Source organism: Antedon mediterranea, chromosome 9 (assembly GCF_964355755.1).
Source record: "Antedon mediterranea chromosome 9, ecAntMedi1.1, whole genome shotgun sequence".
NCBI lineage: Eukaryota > Metazoa > Echinodermata > Crinoidea > Comatulida > Antedonidae > Antedon > Antedon mediterranea.
The window spans coordinates 24,422,139-24,441,784 of record NC_092678.1 but is presented as its reverse complement, the minus strand read 5'-3'; the positions used below and the strand labels follow the sequence as shown (position 1 = coordinate 24,441,784).

At 32.5% G+C, this 19,646-nt stretch overlaps 1 protein-coding gene across 9 annotated transcripts in view; it reads right to left on the bottom strand.

The window, feature by feature from the left end:
* The window catches only part of LOC140059333 (putative receptor-type tyrosine-protein phosphatase mosPTP-1), a 53,742-nt gene that overhangs the window by 4,225 nt on the left and 29,871 nt on the right, over positions 1–19,646 (bottom strand). For 4 of the 9 annotated variants that reach the window (XR_011847164.1, XM_072105213.1, XM_072105211.1 and 1 more), the window contains exons 12-29: positions 18,330–18,406; positions 16,790–16,837; positions 15,000–15,097; positions 14,533–14,626; positions 13,836–13,912; positions 13,261–13,297; positions 12,028–12,125; positions 11,694–11,831; positions 10,405–10,556; positions 9,773–9,908; positions 9,360–9,509; positions 8,921–9,014; positions 8,489–8,565; positions 7,056–7,358; positions 3,367–3,411; positions 1,555–1,689; positions 1,054–1,196; positions 80–215 (exon numbers count right to left, since the gene is read on the bottom strand). Coding sequence is in view for 8 of the 9 variants with exons in the window: in XM_072105213.1 (XP_071961314.1) it covers positions 80–215; positions 1,054–1,196; positions 1,555–1,689; positions 3,367–3,411; positions 7,056–7,358; positions 8,489–8,565; positions 8,921–9,014; positions 9,360–9,509; positions 9,773–9,908; positions 10,405–10,556; positions 11,694–11,831; positions 12,028–12,125; positions 13,261–13,297; positions 13,836–13,912; positions 14,533–14,626; positions 15,000–15,097; positions 16,790–16,837; positions 18,330–18,406 (2,038 nt within the window). In the remaining variant the exon portion in view is untranslated. The remainder of the gene's footprint in view (positions 1–79; positions 216–1,053; positions 1,197–1,554; positions 1,690–3,366; positions 3,412–7,055; positions 7,359–8,488; positions 8,566–8,920; positions 9,015–9,359; positions 9,510–9,772; positions 9,909–10,404; positions 10,557–11,693; positions 11,832–12,027; positions 12,126–13,260; positions 13,298–13,835; positions 13,913–14,532; positions 14,627–14,999; positions 15,098–16,789; positions 16,838–18,329; positions 18,407–19,646) is intronic. The other 5 variants (XM_072105217.1, XM_072105214.1, XM_072105215.1 and 2 more) reach the window with 5 other exon arrangements.

Genomic DNA, 19,646 nt, shown 5'->3' with positions numbered 1-19,646 from the left:
TCTGCTGACCTAAATTCTAGTTTCAGGTTTTTAAAATGTCGGTGATATCTGGTAATTGAAAATAAAAACAATACCGTACCTTATCTGTGAACATTCCTTTTCGTCGAAACGTGTAAAGTTTGGCAATCTGATAGATATCGATTGTGTCCTCATTGTTCATTTGTTGATAGAGGGCACTAAGTGCACAGAACGTTCCTGCATTTGTACTGCCATATCTGAAAAATGATTTGTTTAGTACGTTGTGATGTTAGCAACAAGAATGATAGATTAAAATGAAGGGTTTTTATGAGGATAATGGTGTGAGAAGATGGTAGTAGATGAGGAATAAGATGAGGAGGAATGGGATGAGTAGGAATGGGATGAGGAGGAATGGGATAAAGAGGAATGAGATGAGGAATGGGACGAGGAGGAATGAGATGAGGCGGAATGGGATGAGGAGGAATGGGATAAAGAGGAATGAGATGAGGAATGGGACGAGGAGGAATGGGATGAGTAGGAATGGGATGAGGAGGAATGGTATGAGGAGGAATGGTATGAGGAGGAATGGGATGAGGCGGAATGAGATGAGGAGGAATGGTATGAGTAGGAATGGGATGAGGAGGAATGGGATAAAGAGGAATGAGATGAGGAATGGGACGAGGAGGAATGAGATGAGGCGGAATGGGATGAGGAGGAATGGGATAAAGAGGAATGAGATGAGGAATGGGACGAGGAGGAATGAGATGAGGCGGAATAGGATGAGGAGGAATGGGATGACTGTGAACATTTAGGATGAATGACAACAATGGAAACTGTTACATAATTTGACTATGATACAGGCTTTATATGTGATTCATATATGACACTATATTACATCATTTGACTGATACTTTACAAATAAAAGATACAGCACTGAGAATCGTCTCAGAAGTTTTGCCCTACTCCAACACAATGTTTGGAATAGTTGAGAACACACAATGTACTGTACTGAGAATTTAGTCAGACTTGCTTAGCTCCTCAATGCAAAGCTAATAAATGGTAGTTAATTATCATAAATGGTAATTAATAACTTACTTGTCATGAACTGTAATTGGTCCATCATTATTCATGCTTCTATCTTGTACAGCTTTAATAAGGTCAAATGCTGTGTGCAAAGGAGAGCAGCTCTCAGGCCAGTAGGTGCAACGGTATTGCTTAACATCGAGTTCATACTCATCCTAATATTAAGTAACAACATAGCTTTATTAAACAGCCTATTAAATATTTTTTTTATATTACATATTCCAAGATTGTCTTAACCAGTGGCATGACGGCTATGAGCACTCGCTGGCTAAATCCAGGGGCCCCTTAAGCTCTGCTCTTAAGGGGCCCCTGGGAATGAGTAGCAATGCAGCCAGCTAGAGTTTGAAGTGCTGAACTATGGGTCTTTTGCTGCATTACATAGAATGAAGTTGTACATACAATACAGTATATGCATGGACCTATAAGTTAAGTTATAGGTCCATGGTATATTCTATATATAGTTGTAATATAGTTAAAATGAACAATTAAGTATAAATGACCTTTGACACTAACCTGAGTTGATTCAAGAACAAACTCTCGAGTCATGAATCCTAAATGATGTTCCTCTTCCACAAAGCTTACTTTGAAGTTTCCAAACACCATAGGATTGTCCTTGCTTGTTGGCCAGTACACTGGTTCATCTAGTGCCTAGGAATGTAAGCAGGACATATCTAATGATTTCAAACTTCTTTCAATCAAAATTCATCAGTATTTGGGAGTGTTTGATTTGTAACAACCCACGACCTAGATGTGACATGTTAATTCTTTGCGATGTGTTTTCTCAATTGATTTCACGTCCCTGTTTTAATTCTAGATCCAGGCTACAAACAGTACAACATGTGTAGGTCTTAAGTTGCCCCAAATTAAAAGTGTTCTATTTGATAAAACTGCACTACCTAATGGGTGTACTAACATGTGTACTTGGACCTCTTTTAACTTATAAATAATTTTAAACAGATTTATTTTTTATTTTGTTATTTTTTTTTTCTGACAATGTGCAATTGATTTACTTATTGAGAACAGTGCCGTGTAAATGTATAATCAATTTAATTTTGTGTTGAGAAAGACTAAACCTTTCCTGGTTATCATAACTGTTGTGATTGTGAATTAAAAAAGTAATCTTAATATACTTGTGTTATACTGTATATCTGTGCAAAAAATGGCTATATGCCCAGGAGTTTTTTTGTTATATGTACTTATAGATACTTGTTTTGGTTATATATACTTCTTTAGACTATATACACTTGTTTTGGCTATATATACTTGTGATATACAATAATGCTTTGGTATTTGTTATCTAGAGCTTGTAGGTTTGAATCATGTAACATTTTAAAAAATTAAAATGTTTTATATTTTTTATGGATGACATCATTATCCACATTATACTCGCTTATCAAAATGCTGTAGTAGTTTGTTTATATACATACATCAAATTAAATAATGGTGTCAATAGTTTCAGGAAGTATTAACTTGTATGATGTTTGCGATAAAGTGATACTTGAAATCACGAAAAAGGAACTGTTTATTAAGGATATTAATCATTAAGATCATGCCACTGTGTGTAATTAAGGTAATACTTTCCTGGAAACTTCACACATGCACACTCTAGCTTGTTAACATTCAAAATCATTGTTAAATAATCATTACAAGATACCACTATTTAACTGTCATCATTATCAGTAAGTTTTGACGTCGTTAGACAAAGTGTGCGTTCTGCTATTTTGTGCCTTTTATCCATGTTGTGTGTGTCTCAAATGGGCCAGTTTAAAGTCATCCTGTATCACTTTTGTCAATATTTAATAACAGTAATCTGAATAAGAGGTATCTGTGTATATTTTTATACTGAAATGTGTGGGCTTTTTTTCAAAATGTACAAACTAGTCATCCTAGTTCAACTTGTCACTCAAGTTTGAATTGTCACCTTAGTTTGAACAGTCACGTTAGAGTGGTCCCAGGTCTCATATCTGGATGAATATTGCTTATCATGCAGAATTTAATGTAGTGATTTGTTCTAAATATCAATAAATGTATGTATATTAATATAATTTACCATGTAGATTTATGTTCTAAATTAGAAAAATTAGGCCTACAGTTAGTTATCCTTTTATGAAAATGTGATAAATGCTTTTAAATTGTGGAAACACAATTATGTCGAAATGTCTCAAAAAGAAGCTTGTGCTTGTTTGTGCTACCACTAACATTATTAGATTTTAAACCAAATGCAAAGTCTTATCTACTGTGCATGTATTGTTGCCATGGAATTTAGTTAGGATCTGTTATGGGTTGCACCGTGCAGCAAACATGCTTGTTGCAATGTGATTGTACCTGTAGTGGATCCAAAGGAGAATCTTGTGGCAGACATGCCTCATCCTAAATCAATGAAAGTGTCATGATGATTTAAATATTTTAATAAACAAATGTTTTAAATAATTTAATGAAAACATAATTTATTGTGATTTATTTGTGAATGTTTGTGCAAATTAACAAATAGTTTTTGGTCTTGATTAACATGCAATAAAAATAAGTAATTGCAATTGAATAAAAACTAACACAACACATCAATGTCAGTCTATCTGTGTGTCCGTTACCTAACCACATACAACATTTGAAACTATTCAATCAACATATACTTTTCTAATTGTTCTTTCATACACTTACTCTCAAAACATGCCACCCTGTTAAAACATTCAACAGTGCCTCTCAACAACATAGCCACCCTGTTAAAACATTCAACAGTGCCTCACAACAACATGCCACCCTGTTAAAACATTCAACAGTACCTCTCAACAACATAGCCACCCTGTTAAAACATTCAACAGTGCCTCTCATCAACATAGCCACCCCTTTAAACATTCAACAATGCCTCTCAACAACATAGCCACCCCTTTAAACATTCAACAGTACCTCTCAACAACATAGCCACACCTTTAAACACTCAACTAGTGCCTCTCCAAACATAGCCACCCCTTTAAACATTCAACAATGCCTTTCAACAACATAGCCACCCCTTTAAACACTCAACAGTGCCTCTCAACAACATAGCCACCCCATTAAACACTCAACAGTGCCTCTTAACAACATAGCCACCCCTTTAAACATTCAACAATGCCTTTCAACAACATAGCAACCCCTTTAAACACTTAACAGTGCCTCTTAACAACATAGCCACCCCTTTAAACATTCAACAGTGCCTCTCATCAACATAGCAACCCCTTTAAACACTCAACAGTGCCTCTTAACAACATAGCCACCCCTTTAAACATTCAACAGTGCCTCTCATCAACATAGCAACCCCTTTAAACACTCAACAGTGCCTCTTAACAACATAGCAACCCCTTTAAACACTCAACAGTGCCTCTCATCAACATAGCAACCCCTTTAAACATTCAACAGTGCCTCTCATCAACATAGCCACCCCTTTAAACATTCAACAGTGCCTCTCATCAACATAGCCACCCCTTTAAACATTCAACAGTGCCTCTCATCAACATAGCCACCCCTTTAAACATTCAACAGTGCCTCTCATCAACATAGCCACCCCTTTAAACATTCAACAGTGCCTCTTAACAACATAGCCACCCCTTTAAACATTCAACAATGCCTTTCAACAACATAGCCACCCCTTTAAACACTCAACAGTGCCTCTCATCAACATAGCCACCCCTTTAAACATTCAACAATGCCTCTTAACAACATAGCCACCCCTTTAAACATTCAACAATGCCTTTCAACAACATAGCCACCCCTTTAAACACTCAACAGTGCCTCTCATCAACATAGCCACCCCTTTAAACATTCAACAATGCCTCTTAACAACATAGCCACCCCTTTAAACATTCAACAATGCCTTTCAACAACATAGCCACCCCTTTAAACATTCAACAATGCCTCTCATCAACATAGCCACCCCTTTAAACATTCAACAATGCCTCTCATCAACATAGCCACCCCTTTAAACACTTAACAGTGCCTCTTAACAACATAGCCACCCCTTTTAAACACTTAACAGTGCCTCTCATCAACATAGCCACCCCTTTTAAACACTTAACAGTGCCTCTCATCAACATAGCCACCCCTTTAAACACTTAACAGTGCCTCTTAACAACATAGCCACCCCTTTTAAACACTTAACAGTGCCTGAGCAAGAAATGAATAATAAGCAAGAAATGACAGAAAGCAAGATTTTGTGAATGAAAAGAAAAAAGTGTTGTTAGGTTTCTGTGTAAAGTAGTACTGTGGTAGTGAATGCTATGAACGTGCTTAACTCACTTTAGTAAATTATTAGTGTAAATTAAAATTATTCAGATAAAATGTATTAAAAATCAAGTTATGCATTACATGCATTAGTAATAAATTATATTGTATTAAAGTATAAATATTTCTTAAATATCTCCAATATAAAGTAATATCATCATTCTTTGTTATCTGTGTGTACTGTTATCATATATTGCTGTTTTGTGGATATACAAACAATGAATATGTGATTTTAATAATGATTATGTACATGGTGTCATTCTATAGTATATAGTTTATGCTAACCTATGCACGGCAGTCTATGCTAGCAAAGCATCTATTCTAGATACCCAATAACCATGTTATATATATATAGAATATATTAAAATGATAATTTAATTTCTATAACACTATTTAATTGAAAGAAAGTATTGGATAATAATTATTATTCTACAAACATATATTCTGAAAACATATAAACCCCTAACTCCACCCACCCCCTTCGGGAAAATCAAAAAATAACCCTCCACCAGTCCTTTTTAGTAAACAATAACATACACACAGTATAGACCTGAAACAAACAAACATAATTATGCCAAAATATCAACATATAGTTTGGTAAGATATATCGATACCTTAGGTATAGGTTTAAAATACTGTAACACTTGTACACATCGCAAGGATGCCTACCACAAGCAATTTGGCACGATGGATCAAACTGTCACCTGTGATTGGTCAATTTACTTGCATTGCACTGCATCGTCCCAGTGGGAACCGAGTTGTTTTGGAAGTTTAAATTTTTTTAATAATCTAGACATTTCTTATCAATTTTAAATTCACTGTTTAAAATAAAATGTATAAATAGTTTTATCCATTTATTAAACTGATCACAATGCAATATTGTTAAACTTGGTTTTGTTATTAGTTTCATTCATTTAGGATAATTAATAAAAGAATTTGTTTGTTTGAGTTGATAAATAGAATCACTCATTGTTAATTTCTTTTCCTTAGTTTGCCTGCCAAATATAGAATTAAGGAATAAAAACTAATGAAGATGATGATCACAACTAAGTTATCTTTTTTGTTGAGGAAAATCATGACAAGCTGTTATCATAAAATGATGATGTGATATCAATTTATGATTTGTCATCTCATATCACAAACTGCATGATCATGGAAGCGATCATAAGATGATAAAGATGATTATCATGAAATGTATAATCACACAAAGATGAAGAAATGTTTCAACATGATGATGAAAGGTTTCAACAAGATGAAGAAATGTTTCAACAAGATGATGAAAGGTTTCAACATGATGATGAAAGGTTTCAACAAGATGAAGAAATGTTTCAACAAGATGATGAAAGGTTTCATCATGATGATGAAATGTTTCATCATGATGATGAAATGTTTCATCATGATGATGAAATGTTTCAACAAGATGATGAAAGGTTTCAACATGATGATGAAAGGTTTCAACAAGATGAAGAAATGTTTCAACAAGATGATGAAAGGTTTCATCATGATGATGAAATGTTTCATCATGATGATGAAATGTTTCATCATGATGATGAAATGTTTCAACAAGATGATGAAATGTTTCAACATGATGATGAAATGTTTCAACATGATGATGAAATGTTTCAACAAGATGATGAAATGTTTCATCATGATAATGAAATGTTTTATCATGATGATGAAATGTTTCACCATGATTACTTGATGTATCTCATCATGATTCATTAGAAATGAGCGAAAGACACAAGCAAAGCAAGACTTACAAGCGGTACATGCAAATTATTAACACCAGTGCAAGGAGTAGAAGTAGAATTAAGGGGAGTAGTCACGCTAGCCCCTTCACCATCCTCATCATCAACCATGTCTCTTAGCCTTTTCTCCATCTTGGCAACCTCCGGATCCTCATCCCAGACTCTTTCATAGAATTTCTCTTTTACCTGGTCATCTTTACTCGATATCATCACGATTGTCGGTGAATTCGTGTCCCAGATCATACGCCAGAAATCTGAGATCGTGTTCTCCAGCGGAAACTGCGTTACTATAAACTCATTGATTTTTCTGTACCCCTAAAATAGTTATTAAAAAATGTAAATAATATGTTAAGATGATTTAAAATTGAATTTTAAATCCAAGAAAATTACATTTTAGATTTCAAACCAGAGATTTATGCAAGTTGCTAGATTAATGGGCTTATATATTATGGTGGGCTACCATCAGGGCTTGTATCTGAGAGCATCTTGACTGACTTTATAGACAATCCTGACTGATTATTCCTTGTCTTTGCATTGTATGTGTTTATTACAGACAGGCAAAACAAATAGATATATATAATATCTAAGAGGGAGAGAGCAGGATGGATTTGAGTTATACTTATCAATATCTAAAGGGGAGTGAGTTTACAAGATGGACTTAATATCTAAGAGGGAGAGAGCAGGATGGATTTGAGTTATACTTATCAATATCTAAGGGGGAGTGAGTTTACAAGATGGACTTAATATCTAAGAGGGAGAGAGCAGGATGGATTTGAGTTATACTTATCAATATCTAAGGGGGAGTGAGTTTACAAGATGGACTTAATATCTAAGAGGGAGAGAGCAGGATGGATTTGAGTTATACTTATCAATATCTAAAGGGGAGTGAGTTTACAAGATGGACTTAATATCTAAGAGGGAGAGAGCAGGATGGATTTGAGTTATACTTATCAATATCTAAAGGGGAGTGAGTTTACAAGATGGACTTAATATCTAAGAGGGAGAGAGCAGGATGGATTTGAGTTATACTTATCAATATCTAAAGGGGAGTGAGTTTACAAGATGGACTTAATATCTAAGAGGGATAGAGCAGGATGGATTTGAGTTATACTTATCAATATCTAAAGGAGAGTGAGTTTACAAGATGGACTTAATATCTAAGAGGGAGAGAGCAGGATGGATTTGAGTTATACTTATCAATATCTAAAGGGGAGTGAGTTTACAAGATGGACTTAATATCTAAGAGGGAGAGAGCAGGATGGATTTGAGTTATACTTATCAATATCTAAAGGGGAGTGAGTTTACAAGATGGACTTAATATCTAAGAGGGAGAGAGCAGGATGGATTTGAGTTATACTTATCAATATCTAAAGGGGAGTGAGTTTACAAGATGGACTTAATATCTAAGAGGGTGTGAGCTTTCAGGATGGATTTGTGTTACTCACTGGAACATAAGTTGCATTAACATAATCAGATCCCTCTTCTCCTGCTTTGGACGACATGTGAACTCTAGACCGTTCAACTACAAAAAAAAAGTATTACGACAGGCAATAAGAAGACCAAAGTATGGCTAGAATGAAAGTCAGTAAGTAAAGTATGGCTACTATACAATGATATAAAATGTGTACCACATTAGTGTTGACAGCGGGTCAAATTGCAGTTTACTGTACCTAAAGAGCCAACAATAGCGGTATGAGTTTGAGGCCAACTCGCTCCTAGTTCTGGTGATGAAACAAGTTTTCTCAGATAAGGAAGTGTACATAGTTTGCCGATGAGCACTTCCCAGTTCATCATTTGAGACGAGTAGGGAGTTACCTCGGTGAACTGGTTCACAAATAATTTAAATTAAATGCTACACTGTTGTTATACATACGTACCTGGCAAGATATCTGGCCTCCTATTTTTCTTTTGATTAATTTCTTTGTGAGCTTTTAAGAAATCATAATCTTTAAACTTGTGTGTATGTAAAAGCTAAAAAAACAAACAAACAACATTAGTTATATAACACATATAATATTATGCATATATTCAATAACTGTTCAGTTTAAAAAAAAGTGATTTTAGTTTAGTAAAGTTCAAGTCTTAAATTAAAAGAGTTATGTATAGTGTGCTTACCAGGGAAAAGTAGAATGAAATCAAAACAAAATTGTTATTATAATAATATCAGAACCTGACAAAGCCCAACTTAAGCAATGAAATGCCATGATAAATATTATTTAATATTTGACCACATGTTTTGCAAAAATTCTATTTTTCAATAAAAGATCCTGAAGGAATTCTCAATTTAGAAGTAAATAAGTAGACAGTGATATTTACCTCAAAATGTTGATCTAGTATAGAGCGCTTAGTGCCTTCACTTGGAACACGAATCTTCTCAATATATTCACGAATACCTTTGATAGGAACTTCTGAATGCTCCAGCCTCAGTGAGTCTCGTAACACGTCATGAATAAAACAATATTGCTCCTGTACAAACATTATCATTATTAATAAAAGGTTTGATACTTAATATTTCTTAAATAAATAGATTGAAAAAAAAGAAAAAGTGATTAATAATAATGATAATAATAATTAAAACATTGTACAGTTGTTGTAGATTTATGTAGAGCATCTTTTGTATATGTTTGTCTTGTGAACAAGATTGCCACCTTAAGGAAGGATAGTGAATGAATTCGCTTATGGTTATCCTTGGCAATTTGTATAAAAAAAAAACAGAGCTTAATTCATACCTCAGTCTGCACCATGTGGTTTCTCTGTCCACGAATCTTCTTCAAAAAACTACAAACATTAACCGTTTTCTTGGCTTTAATTTGTCTCAACATTGACTCTATTGTGATGTATGTTCCTGTACGTCCAACACCAGCACTACAAGAAAATATTATTAAATGTTATAAAGTTCTGTCTACACTACCAAACTAGTTTGACACAAAAATGTGATGTGTCCAAATAAGGTATAGTAATGATACGACATCATCGTGTACATTATAGGCACATCACATTTTGGTTTTCACATAAAGTTTGACAGTGTAGACAGAGCTTTATAATACGGACCGATTCAAACATTAGTATGTTTACAGTTTGTCTATGAAATATATGTTATTTGGGCAAAAAATGTAACACTTAATATTGTAATAAACAATCAATTACTCAATATAAAATATCAGAATATTACAAAATAATAATAATAATAATTAATTATTATTAATAGTGCCACTACAAAAGTTCCTATATTTTCATTTAATTTATTTAGCAAATGCACCAGGGGTTGCACCAGGCACAGAGCGCCATAACACATTGTGTACACGACCTTATTATTCTGAAAATGAAAAATAAATTATCAAAAAAAAAACAGAAGACAAACCTGCAGTGTACTATCATAGGACCAGCATCAGCTGGGTTTGCTTTCACTGATTTCTTAATGAATGTATACACAGGTAGGGTGTAGTTTGGTACCCCATGGTCCGGCCAGTCTGTGTAATGATACTGTATGATAGCCCGTTCATTATTCTTAGTCTGAAATGCAATAATAAATAATAAATGGAAATTCATATTTTTAATTCAAAAGATCTTTTTTAATACAGTTGGTATAAAAATATTTTGTACTGTATTCAATGTATTATTATCTTGCCAAAAAAAAAAAAATTTCGAAAATGTTTTTTGTAATGAAGTGATTTTCAATTTCCGTAATATCTGGAGCATTTTACTGTGAATCTTTCATTATTTCTTCCATGATTAGTGACAATAAAAAGAATCTTGTAATCACTTAAATATTAAAACAATATGATTTTATAACAAAATGTGAGCATAGTAATAGTATTAATTTACAACCTAGGGCATGAGAAGAATTCAATTATTCAAAATGAGCACATCCTCAAAGACGACAAGAAATATTAAATTCTCATAAATTGTTGCCAATTACTTTGGGAAGTAAAAGCTTTCCTTATTTAGACATTCATTTGACCTTTGACATTAATTTGACCTTTAAAAAAATGCATATTCACATTCTTTGACATTCTAATTTTTTTTTTAAAGTTGGTGTAAAAATAATTTATTATGAAGTGCAAAAATGTATTCAATTTCACGCTCTGTTGAACACAGTAACTAATCAGAGTGCACACTCTATGGTATGACTAGTGACTTAAGATATTGTGATATCAGGTGAATGTTTGAGGTGAGCAGGTAGTGAAACAAGTTGGGCAATGATTTTTTAGGATGGATAAACTATTTTATTATGATTACTTAAGAGCCTCATTTGAGGATTAAGCGTGGTTCCCACTAGCGACGCAACACAAGGACGTAACGCAACGCAAGTGAATTGACCAATCACAAGCGATGGCTTATTCGCTTGTGATTACTAACTGTCTATAACTTCGCTTGTCATTGGTGAAGACGCTTGCGTTGCGTTTACGTCCTTGCGTTACGTTCTAGTGGGAACCAAGCTTAAGGGAGTGGAGTTGAAAGATTGATAAGTTACAACCCTGGCACTAGATCAGGATTGAACCATGGACCTTTGGGCCTGGAAGGCAAGCACGTTAACCACTAAGCTACAGCTCTACTCCGGAGGAAGGAGTGATGAAGATGTTGAATCAATGATAATGATAATGATAACATAGACATACAATGATGACAATAAGATGATTCTGTGCTTACCTTTTTCATTTTAGTGTTCTTTACAACAAAGTTTCTAACAGTAAAGCTCGCCATTTCATCTTCCATCTCACACGTCACTTCAAAATCTCCATATTTTTCTGAACTGCCCTCTATAGGCCAATATTTGTCACACTTTCTCTAAATAAAAAAAAAAGAAAACGAAATTAGTTATCATTTAATGCACATAATAGGTCAAAAAATAATTAAATAAAATAAATATATTATTACAATTCTTGGTATGTTGATTGCATTGAGAAAATCAAACAAATACATTCATTTAATGGACACATTAATGTGTGGTAACATTTAAAGGTAAACTGTTACAATTACATACCCGCCCTTTCTCCATTAGATTAGTAATCATGATTATAGTATAACTATTTTGTTCCCAGATCATTCTCCAGAAATCTTCAACTGTTGACTTTAAAGGTCCTAAAAAAAAAAGTTGTTAGCTGATTATCTGCTCAAGACAGCCATCTAACTCATATTGAAGGGAAAGAGTTTCATTTTAAATATTGATAATCAAACTGAATTTTTAGTCTAGAAACTTAGTTTTATATTGTAATTTATACAATTTTTTATAAAATGTGTTATGTATAGATTTTGCTATGCTACACTGGCAAAATTATTCGCTCATTTGATAAAAAAAAAAGGAAAAATGCTAGATAATCCATAGAGACACACTAATGTTGTAAAAAGAAGACTCATTTCATATTGACAGTATTTTATCAGATTAAACATTAATATAGACTATGACTAAGTTATTTCCACATCCCCATTTCAGATGCTTTCCTTGCGTATATGCAAATACAACATTATAGATAACAAGGACACAATATGGCGTGCTTAACAGTTCAGCTGTTTAGGTCCAGCATAGAGATATCATAGTGAACTCTCTATGGGTCCAGCGAGTCCTAGAATAGACCTTGGGTATTTACCTAATTGCACCTGATGCGATACCCACAACCAATCCACACCAATCAAGTGTTAATAAATATATGAGAAATAGGAAACAATAAACAGAGAATATGTTTTCCCATGAGCGATTACGACAGACGATGAGCTACCGCTGAATAGGGAGCAGCTCAACAATTTAATTGTTCAAATTTAATAATAATCATCATTAAAGAAAATAAATTATTCTTTTTAATTCATTTCTTTTTTTAAGGCTAGCCCAACACAAGATGGTTTTTTTTTCATCTTCCAGGGCATCTGCCTTCAAACTCTGACCTCATTTGTATGTTATTATCTATTATGTTATGTCAGAGTATGTAAATAAATGTTATGTTATAAACATTTTAATTGTCCCAGGAATGTTGTAATTTTTTTCTTGTAAAATAATTATTTTCAATAAAGGGGACACTTTCTATCAATGAAAAGGTGGTACATGTATATTTTAACATTATTATTTCAACACCTGTAATGGTTCCCAAAGGTGTCCCCTTAACAGAGGTTCTATTTATAAATAAACAAAAGACTTGACAGATGTATACATGCTGTTAGCCACGTATATGTCTTAGCTTCAACATGTTTTTAATTCTCTAAGTCACTTCTGCTTATGACTCACCTTGAGTTGCTATAAATGCATTTTTCTTATTGAAACCCTGAAAAAAAAAAAAACATTGACAAATAAAGTAACATTAATGTGTCTGATTATAAATGCTTTTTGTTATCAAACGCCTGCAAGAAAAACACTAAACTAACATTAATCTAAAAAGAACATTATTATTATTAATAATAAAAATGTGTTTCCTTGACTGTATCTTTATGTAGCCCTTAAAAAGACATTAACATTAATGAGAAAAAACAACTTAATGCGTCTGAGTTGCTATAAATACTATAAATCTTGGTGAACATTACAGTTTACTGATACTAATTTGTTTGCCATGCTATGTCTTATAATGTGAAAAAAATCAAGTAGAGACATTAATGAGAAAAACATTAATGTGTTGAAAGCTGGTGCTAAATATTTGCATATCTGCACTAGGAAAATGGTACATTCAACTAAATGTGTACAGATTACTTTTTCTGTCGCATGTTGTCCACTAAAAGTATGAATAAATTGAGTGATACACACAAAAATTAAAAAATAAATATAGTCTGAACAGGGTTTATCCCTTATCCTTTATTTCATGTACTTACATCAATATAGTTTCCATTAATATAGTCTGAACAGGGTTTATCCCCTATAACTTGTAGTTTCACTCTGGAATGATCATCTGCAAACAAATAACATAAATATTAATAACATTACAGTACACATTAAAGAAAGACATTGAAACTGAAATGTTGACTAAAGAGTATTGTAACGAGTACTTACAGGCTACTAATATATATAGTGTGAACAGGGTTTAAATACTTACAGACTACTAAAATATATATATAGTGTGAACAGTGTTTAAATACTTACAGGCTACTAATATATATAGTGTGAACAGGGTTTAAATACTTACAGGCTACTAAAATATATATATAGTGTGAACAGTGTTTAAATACTTACAGGGTACTAAAATATATATATAGTGTGAACAGGGTTTAAATACTTACAGGGTACTAAAATATATATATAGTGTGAACAGTGTTTAAATACTTACAGGGTACTACAATATATATATAGTGTGAACAGGGTTTAAATACTTACAGGCTACTAAAATATATATATAGTGTGAACAGGGTTTAAATACTTACAGGCTACTAATATATATATATAGTGTGAACAGGGTTTAAATACTTACAGGCTACTAATATATATATATATATATATATAGTGTGAACAGGGTTTAAATACTTACAGCCTACTAATATATATATATAGTGTGAACAGGGTTTAAATACTTACAGGCTACTATGTTGGTATAGCGATTTTTTGGCTTGCAAGCAGGATCGGCTGAAGCAGCGGCTGGGTAGTCATTTTTCACGCACAGTTGGATTTCCTGGAAAAAATATTAGGGAAACTCAAACTCTCAATAATAAGTCAGAGGTATCCTAAGTCAGAACTATGTTAAGTCAGAACTATGATGATAACAAGTTATATTTATGGTAAGAAGTTACATATCACAAAAATATGTCTAACTAACTAACATGACAAAAAAAATTATTTTGAAGACTTGTAAAGGCCAACTCAGACAGCGTCGTACGAGGCCCGATGAGTCGTCTTGTTGAGAGAAAATTACACTTTAAAGTTCTCGTGATGACCTAAAAACTATGGCCGACTTTTGCTACTACTACTACTACTACTACCAGGACTACTAAAGCTTTATTGAATACAAACACAAATAACAAAGATGAGGATGATTTTGTACTAACTTCAAATTCCTCAGCAAATCCGCTGTCGCTATTAGCATGATTCCTGATGACATGCTCCTCAAACTTTTCAATTGGTATTGGCGGTTCTTCGGGATCTTCTGCAAAATTTAAATGTCAACAAATTTAAATGTCAATAAATATAAATAATAAACATCAAGTCATTAATTTAAATCAACAGTGCGTTTCCTTCCTGACTATTTTCATTTTAAAATGTCTTTAACGGTTAAATTGCGCCAAACTGTGAAAGTGAAATAAAAAGCCAAACTATATTAATAATTGCCACTACTCTTGATTTGGAGCTAAACAAATAATGACCTAGAAATCATTAAAGAGGGGAGCGAGGAAATACGTCCCAACATCCCTGTATGCGCATAATAACCATGACGTACTTTGGTCATTGGTCAGCACAAATCACAAACTGCCAGGTAACATTAATGATGTAATAATGTAACAGTCCATGGCTGAACATTTTGTATCTACAGTTTAGACCATTATTGTTACAAATATTTTTTAATTTTTTTTTTTTTATATGTTTATTTTAATAAAGCAGTTTTTAAAACAAAAATATAAACTTTTCAGAACAGAGTTACCATAAAAAACGTTAAAAAAGAGTGTAATATCCTTTCAGTAACATAATAATTTTTGTAAAATTATTTAAAAAGTTAATAATCCAACAAAATCAGACATTACAAACACTTCGATAACACCTATATTTATCACATATAAACGTCCATGCAAAAGTTGCATTTCAAAAAACAGATTATGTATGGAACCGAGAAATGTGTGGACAAAATACTTATCACATTTAGGAATGGAATATTTAGGGTACAGCAGGGAAGTACAATGGTTGTAAATAAAGGAAATGTTAAATTGTAAGCTGCATTTTATGATGTACATACATATATGTAATCATATAGTAGTTTTTGATTGATATGCTAATAGTAATAGTTCTACAATAATGCATACAGCAGCGCTATTGTTATAATGAGATAGTTTTTAGCTTCTTTTTCATTTGTTAAATTCTGTTTTGCACGCTACTTTCTTTTATTGTCTTGAAGCATATAATAAATGATTCTTATGTGCAAAAATAAACTTTATCCTTTTAAATAAAAGATATTAGAATTTTTTTTTAATTCAAAATTTAAATTAAACAAACAATTGCTTTAAAGTATTCTGTTATTAAACTAAAGCAACAACATCACTTAAATTGTATCTGTATATGTCATGATATTACCCATGATTCACAAAAACAACATGCTAATTAGAATACAGGAGGGAGGGATCTACTTCATTTACATATGGCATGCTCCACATGCAGTCTTTAAGGTGAACATAGTCAAATTTGCACGCAATATTGATAACAGATGTATACGGGTGTGTAGTTTTATTTGTACACTATATAAATTAAATTGTTTATTAACAAAAAATGTTTAAAAGTATATAAAATGTGTAAAAAAATGTTTAAAACTATTTTTATAAATATTTAAATATTTTTCTATAAGTGGCGGGTTTCCCGCTGTCGAATGTAACTAAAATAAATTAAATAAAATGCTCCCGTAACATGCGAATATGAATAATTATTATCATTCTTTTTATTTTTCAAAAATAGATATGTTTAAGTAGTGATTTGTTTAAGAGATGTGCGAAGCAAACGGTAGGTAATAAATAGATAGAATAATATATAATATTTGCAGACCCAAACTACACTAAATAACTACTCAAAGGATTCTATAAAAGCAAGACAAAAGGATAAGATTTTGGTTAAAGAACAATAAAGTTAAAACACTCACTATAATTACCTTTGCGTTTACCTAGTAAATCAACAATACAACCATCAACTTCAGAAGGATGAGGAATAAGCAATTAAAAAAGCATAAGGAAATACTACAATCGTTAATTGATAATACAGAAAGTACACTTAAGCACGGCAGGGAATTTCCCAAGTAGCTTAAAACAAAATCGGAATAAATAGCCTCTCGTTAAATTCCCACTTTCAGAAGTTTCAACTCTTGTTACCAAATTTCACTGAGGCAGAATGATAGACAATACTTCTAATCTTTGTATTGTATGAAGGCTGAGGTAATCACCTATTTTTAGTCATGAGAATACTGGAAATATAACAGTATTTGAAGCCAGAAACCTAGGGTTGACAGGCATGAAAACAATCATGCTTACAGTAAGTCTACTACCCAAACAAAGTCACCTTGGGATGAAGGCCCAACTAACATACAAGGGCTATTGGTGATAGCTCCTGTTAGATGACCAGATCTTAAATGTATTTAAAACATTTTTGTTTTCTTAATTCTAAATAATCAGTAAAACGTTGTATTCATTCATTCAATCTTTTATTTTGGAATCTCTGGTCCATAGAAATTAAAAATTACATAAATGAATAGGAGAAAGCACTATACCAAATCAATTTTGCTTATGTTATTACACCAAAATAAGTAATTTAAGAAAGATTTTAAAGTAAAGAATTGTAATTATTAGTTATCAGTTCGTTAATTAAATCAGGTGTAATTGTACATAATTACAGGTTTTACATCAAATTAACACTTCTGTAATTAAAACGTTTTACACCCAAACAGTGAGGAAGACCAGAAGTATACTACACCAAAGGTAAGTAGTGTATTAAGTGCTCTAAGAAGGAAATAAGGAAATAAGAATTATGTAATTAAAAACCTAAAAAAACAAACAGGGAGGAATCACGAGGAAATTCAATATTTAAAATCACTCACATTACGTCGTCGTCGTCGTCACATGCATGTATGTTTACAAGGACACATTTTATTTTTTTAAACGAGTGATCATGAGCAGCAGGAAATGCAGTACAGGATGGAGATTACATAACAAAAGTATCAAAATCTCATTTTTTTCCAAAATCGGAATGAAGTGCGCCCTCGATAGCTACGGTTTGACAATGGCACTCTCTTGGCAAAGGAATGGAGATGAGAAGATTGTACCAGTCAGGTATTTCACAGATTATGAACAAATAAATGATTACAGTGCGACATGACCCACAAAGGCCAATTTTTTTTAAATAGGAAATCTCTTATTTCCAATATTGTACAATCATTTTTATACAGTAAATTATAGAAGCTTATCTTCATAAGTTTGTTCAATTGTTTATGGTACAATTGTTTTTGAATAGGTTACATTGAATCTTTACTTGTTTTATTGGGAAATAGAAATTGATTTATTAAAAAAGTTACAATCAGACCTTCTTTAGAAGATATCAGGACAAATCTTTAGGCGGTTTCATCTAAGGTGACCTTCTTGAGTTCGAGAATGGAGGTCGTTTTAAAAGAGGTACTAATACTGTACACTTACCTGGCTCATCAAATACACTGGTTATCCTTGGACCGTTTCCAGGTTTATGCGGGTCTGACGGATCATTACGCCGGATTCTATAAAAGAAAAATGTTAATGTTTAATTTACGAAACTTTGGAATACTGTATATTACATACTAACAAAACCATTCAAGACATCATAAGATATCTTTTTATTAACTGTAAATCCTTAATCCCAAAGGGATATTCCTATTAACTGTAAATCCTTAATCCCAAAGGGATATTCCTATTAACTGTAAATCCTTAATCCCAAAGGGATATTCCTACCAGATGATGCTGCAGAAACCATTCTATACACATCATTACATTACTGCTTCTTATAATGACTGGCAATGCAGTCATTATATGAATGCGAGTATTTAGAAATCTGTAGATAGTTTGTAGTTAAAATAAGTTTAGAAGAAAGTGTGATACAGGTACAAGATGCTGTCCTATCTAAAGTATTGTTGTCGTGAATTAAATAAAGTTTGTTATTGAGAAATCGGTTTTTCTAATCGTTGATTCTGAAAAAAATAATAATCATGCAATTGTAACATTTCTTTAAGGTTAATACAGAAAGAGAGCAAGCAAAACCAAAAAGTTAAATTCAGGTATAAAAACAAGGAATGCATGATCTCTGACACGAATAAACTGTGAAGGATGATGGGAAATCAAACATGTTAATAATACATGCCAGAATTTTTTTTATGCAAATTTGACTTTTTTTCATTTTTAGTCATTTTTTCTTTACCTGTAAATAACTTTCATGATTTTCCTTCGAGCATGGTCTGATAATCTACAGAGAATATATAATCGATCAATCAATCAATAACTAATCGATCAATCAATCAATAACTAATCGATCAATCAACCAATAAAATCAGTAAACTAATCAATCAACCAACCAATAAAATCAATAAACTAATCAATCAATAAATCAACTTTTGTAAAATCTACTATCAATATCATGCACTCTAAACTATTCAATCAATAAGTCAATCAATCGGGTATCCAAGTACGTGCTGTGAAGGACACCCTCAATGGGTGTGGAGAAAAGAAACACAAACAATATGAGCATGAAGGACACCTTCATTGGGCTGGAGAAAAGAACACACAAACAATTTGAAAACAAGTTCCATGCATTACAATGCAGTATCAATGTTAATCCTTCCCACCATGCATTGTTAATATTTCAGATTCAGATAATATTATTTATAGTTAAATTTGAAAGAAGTTCAATAATATTGATATAAATAATGAACATTTGTTGCAAAGATTAAAAAGTTAACGGGGGTCATAGGTCAAGCAAGTTCATTC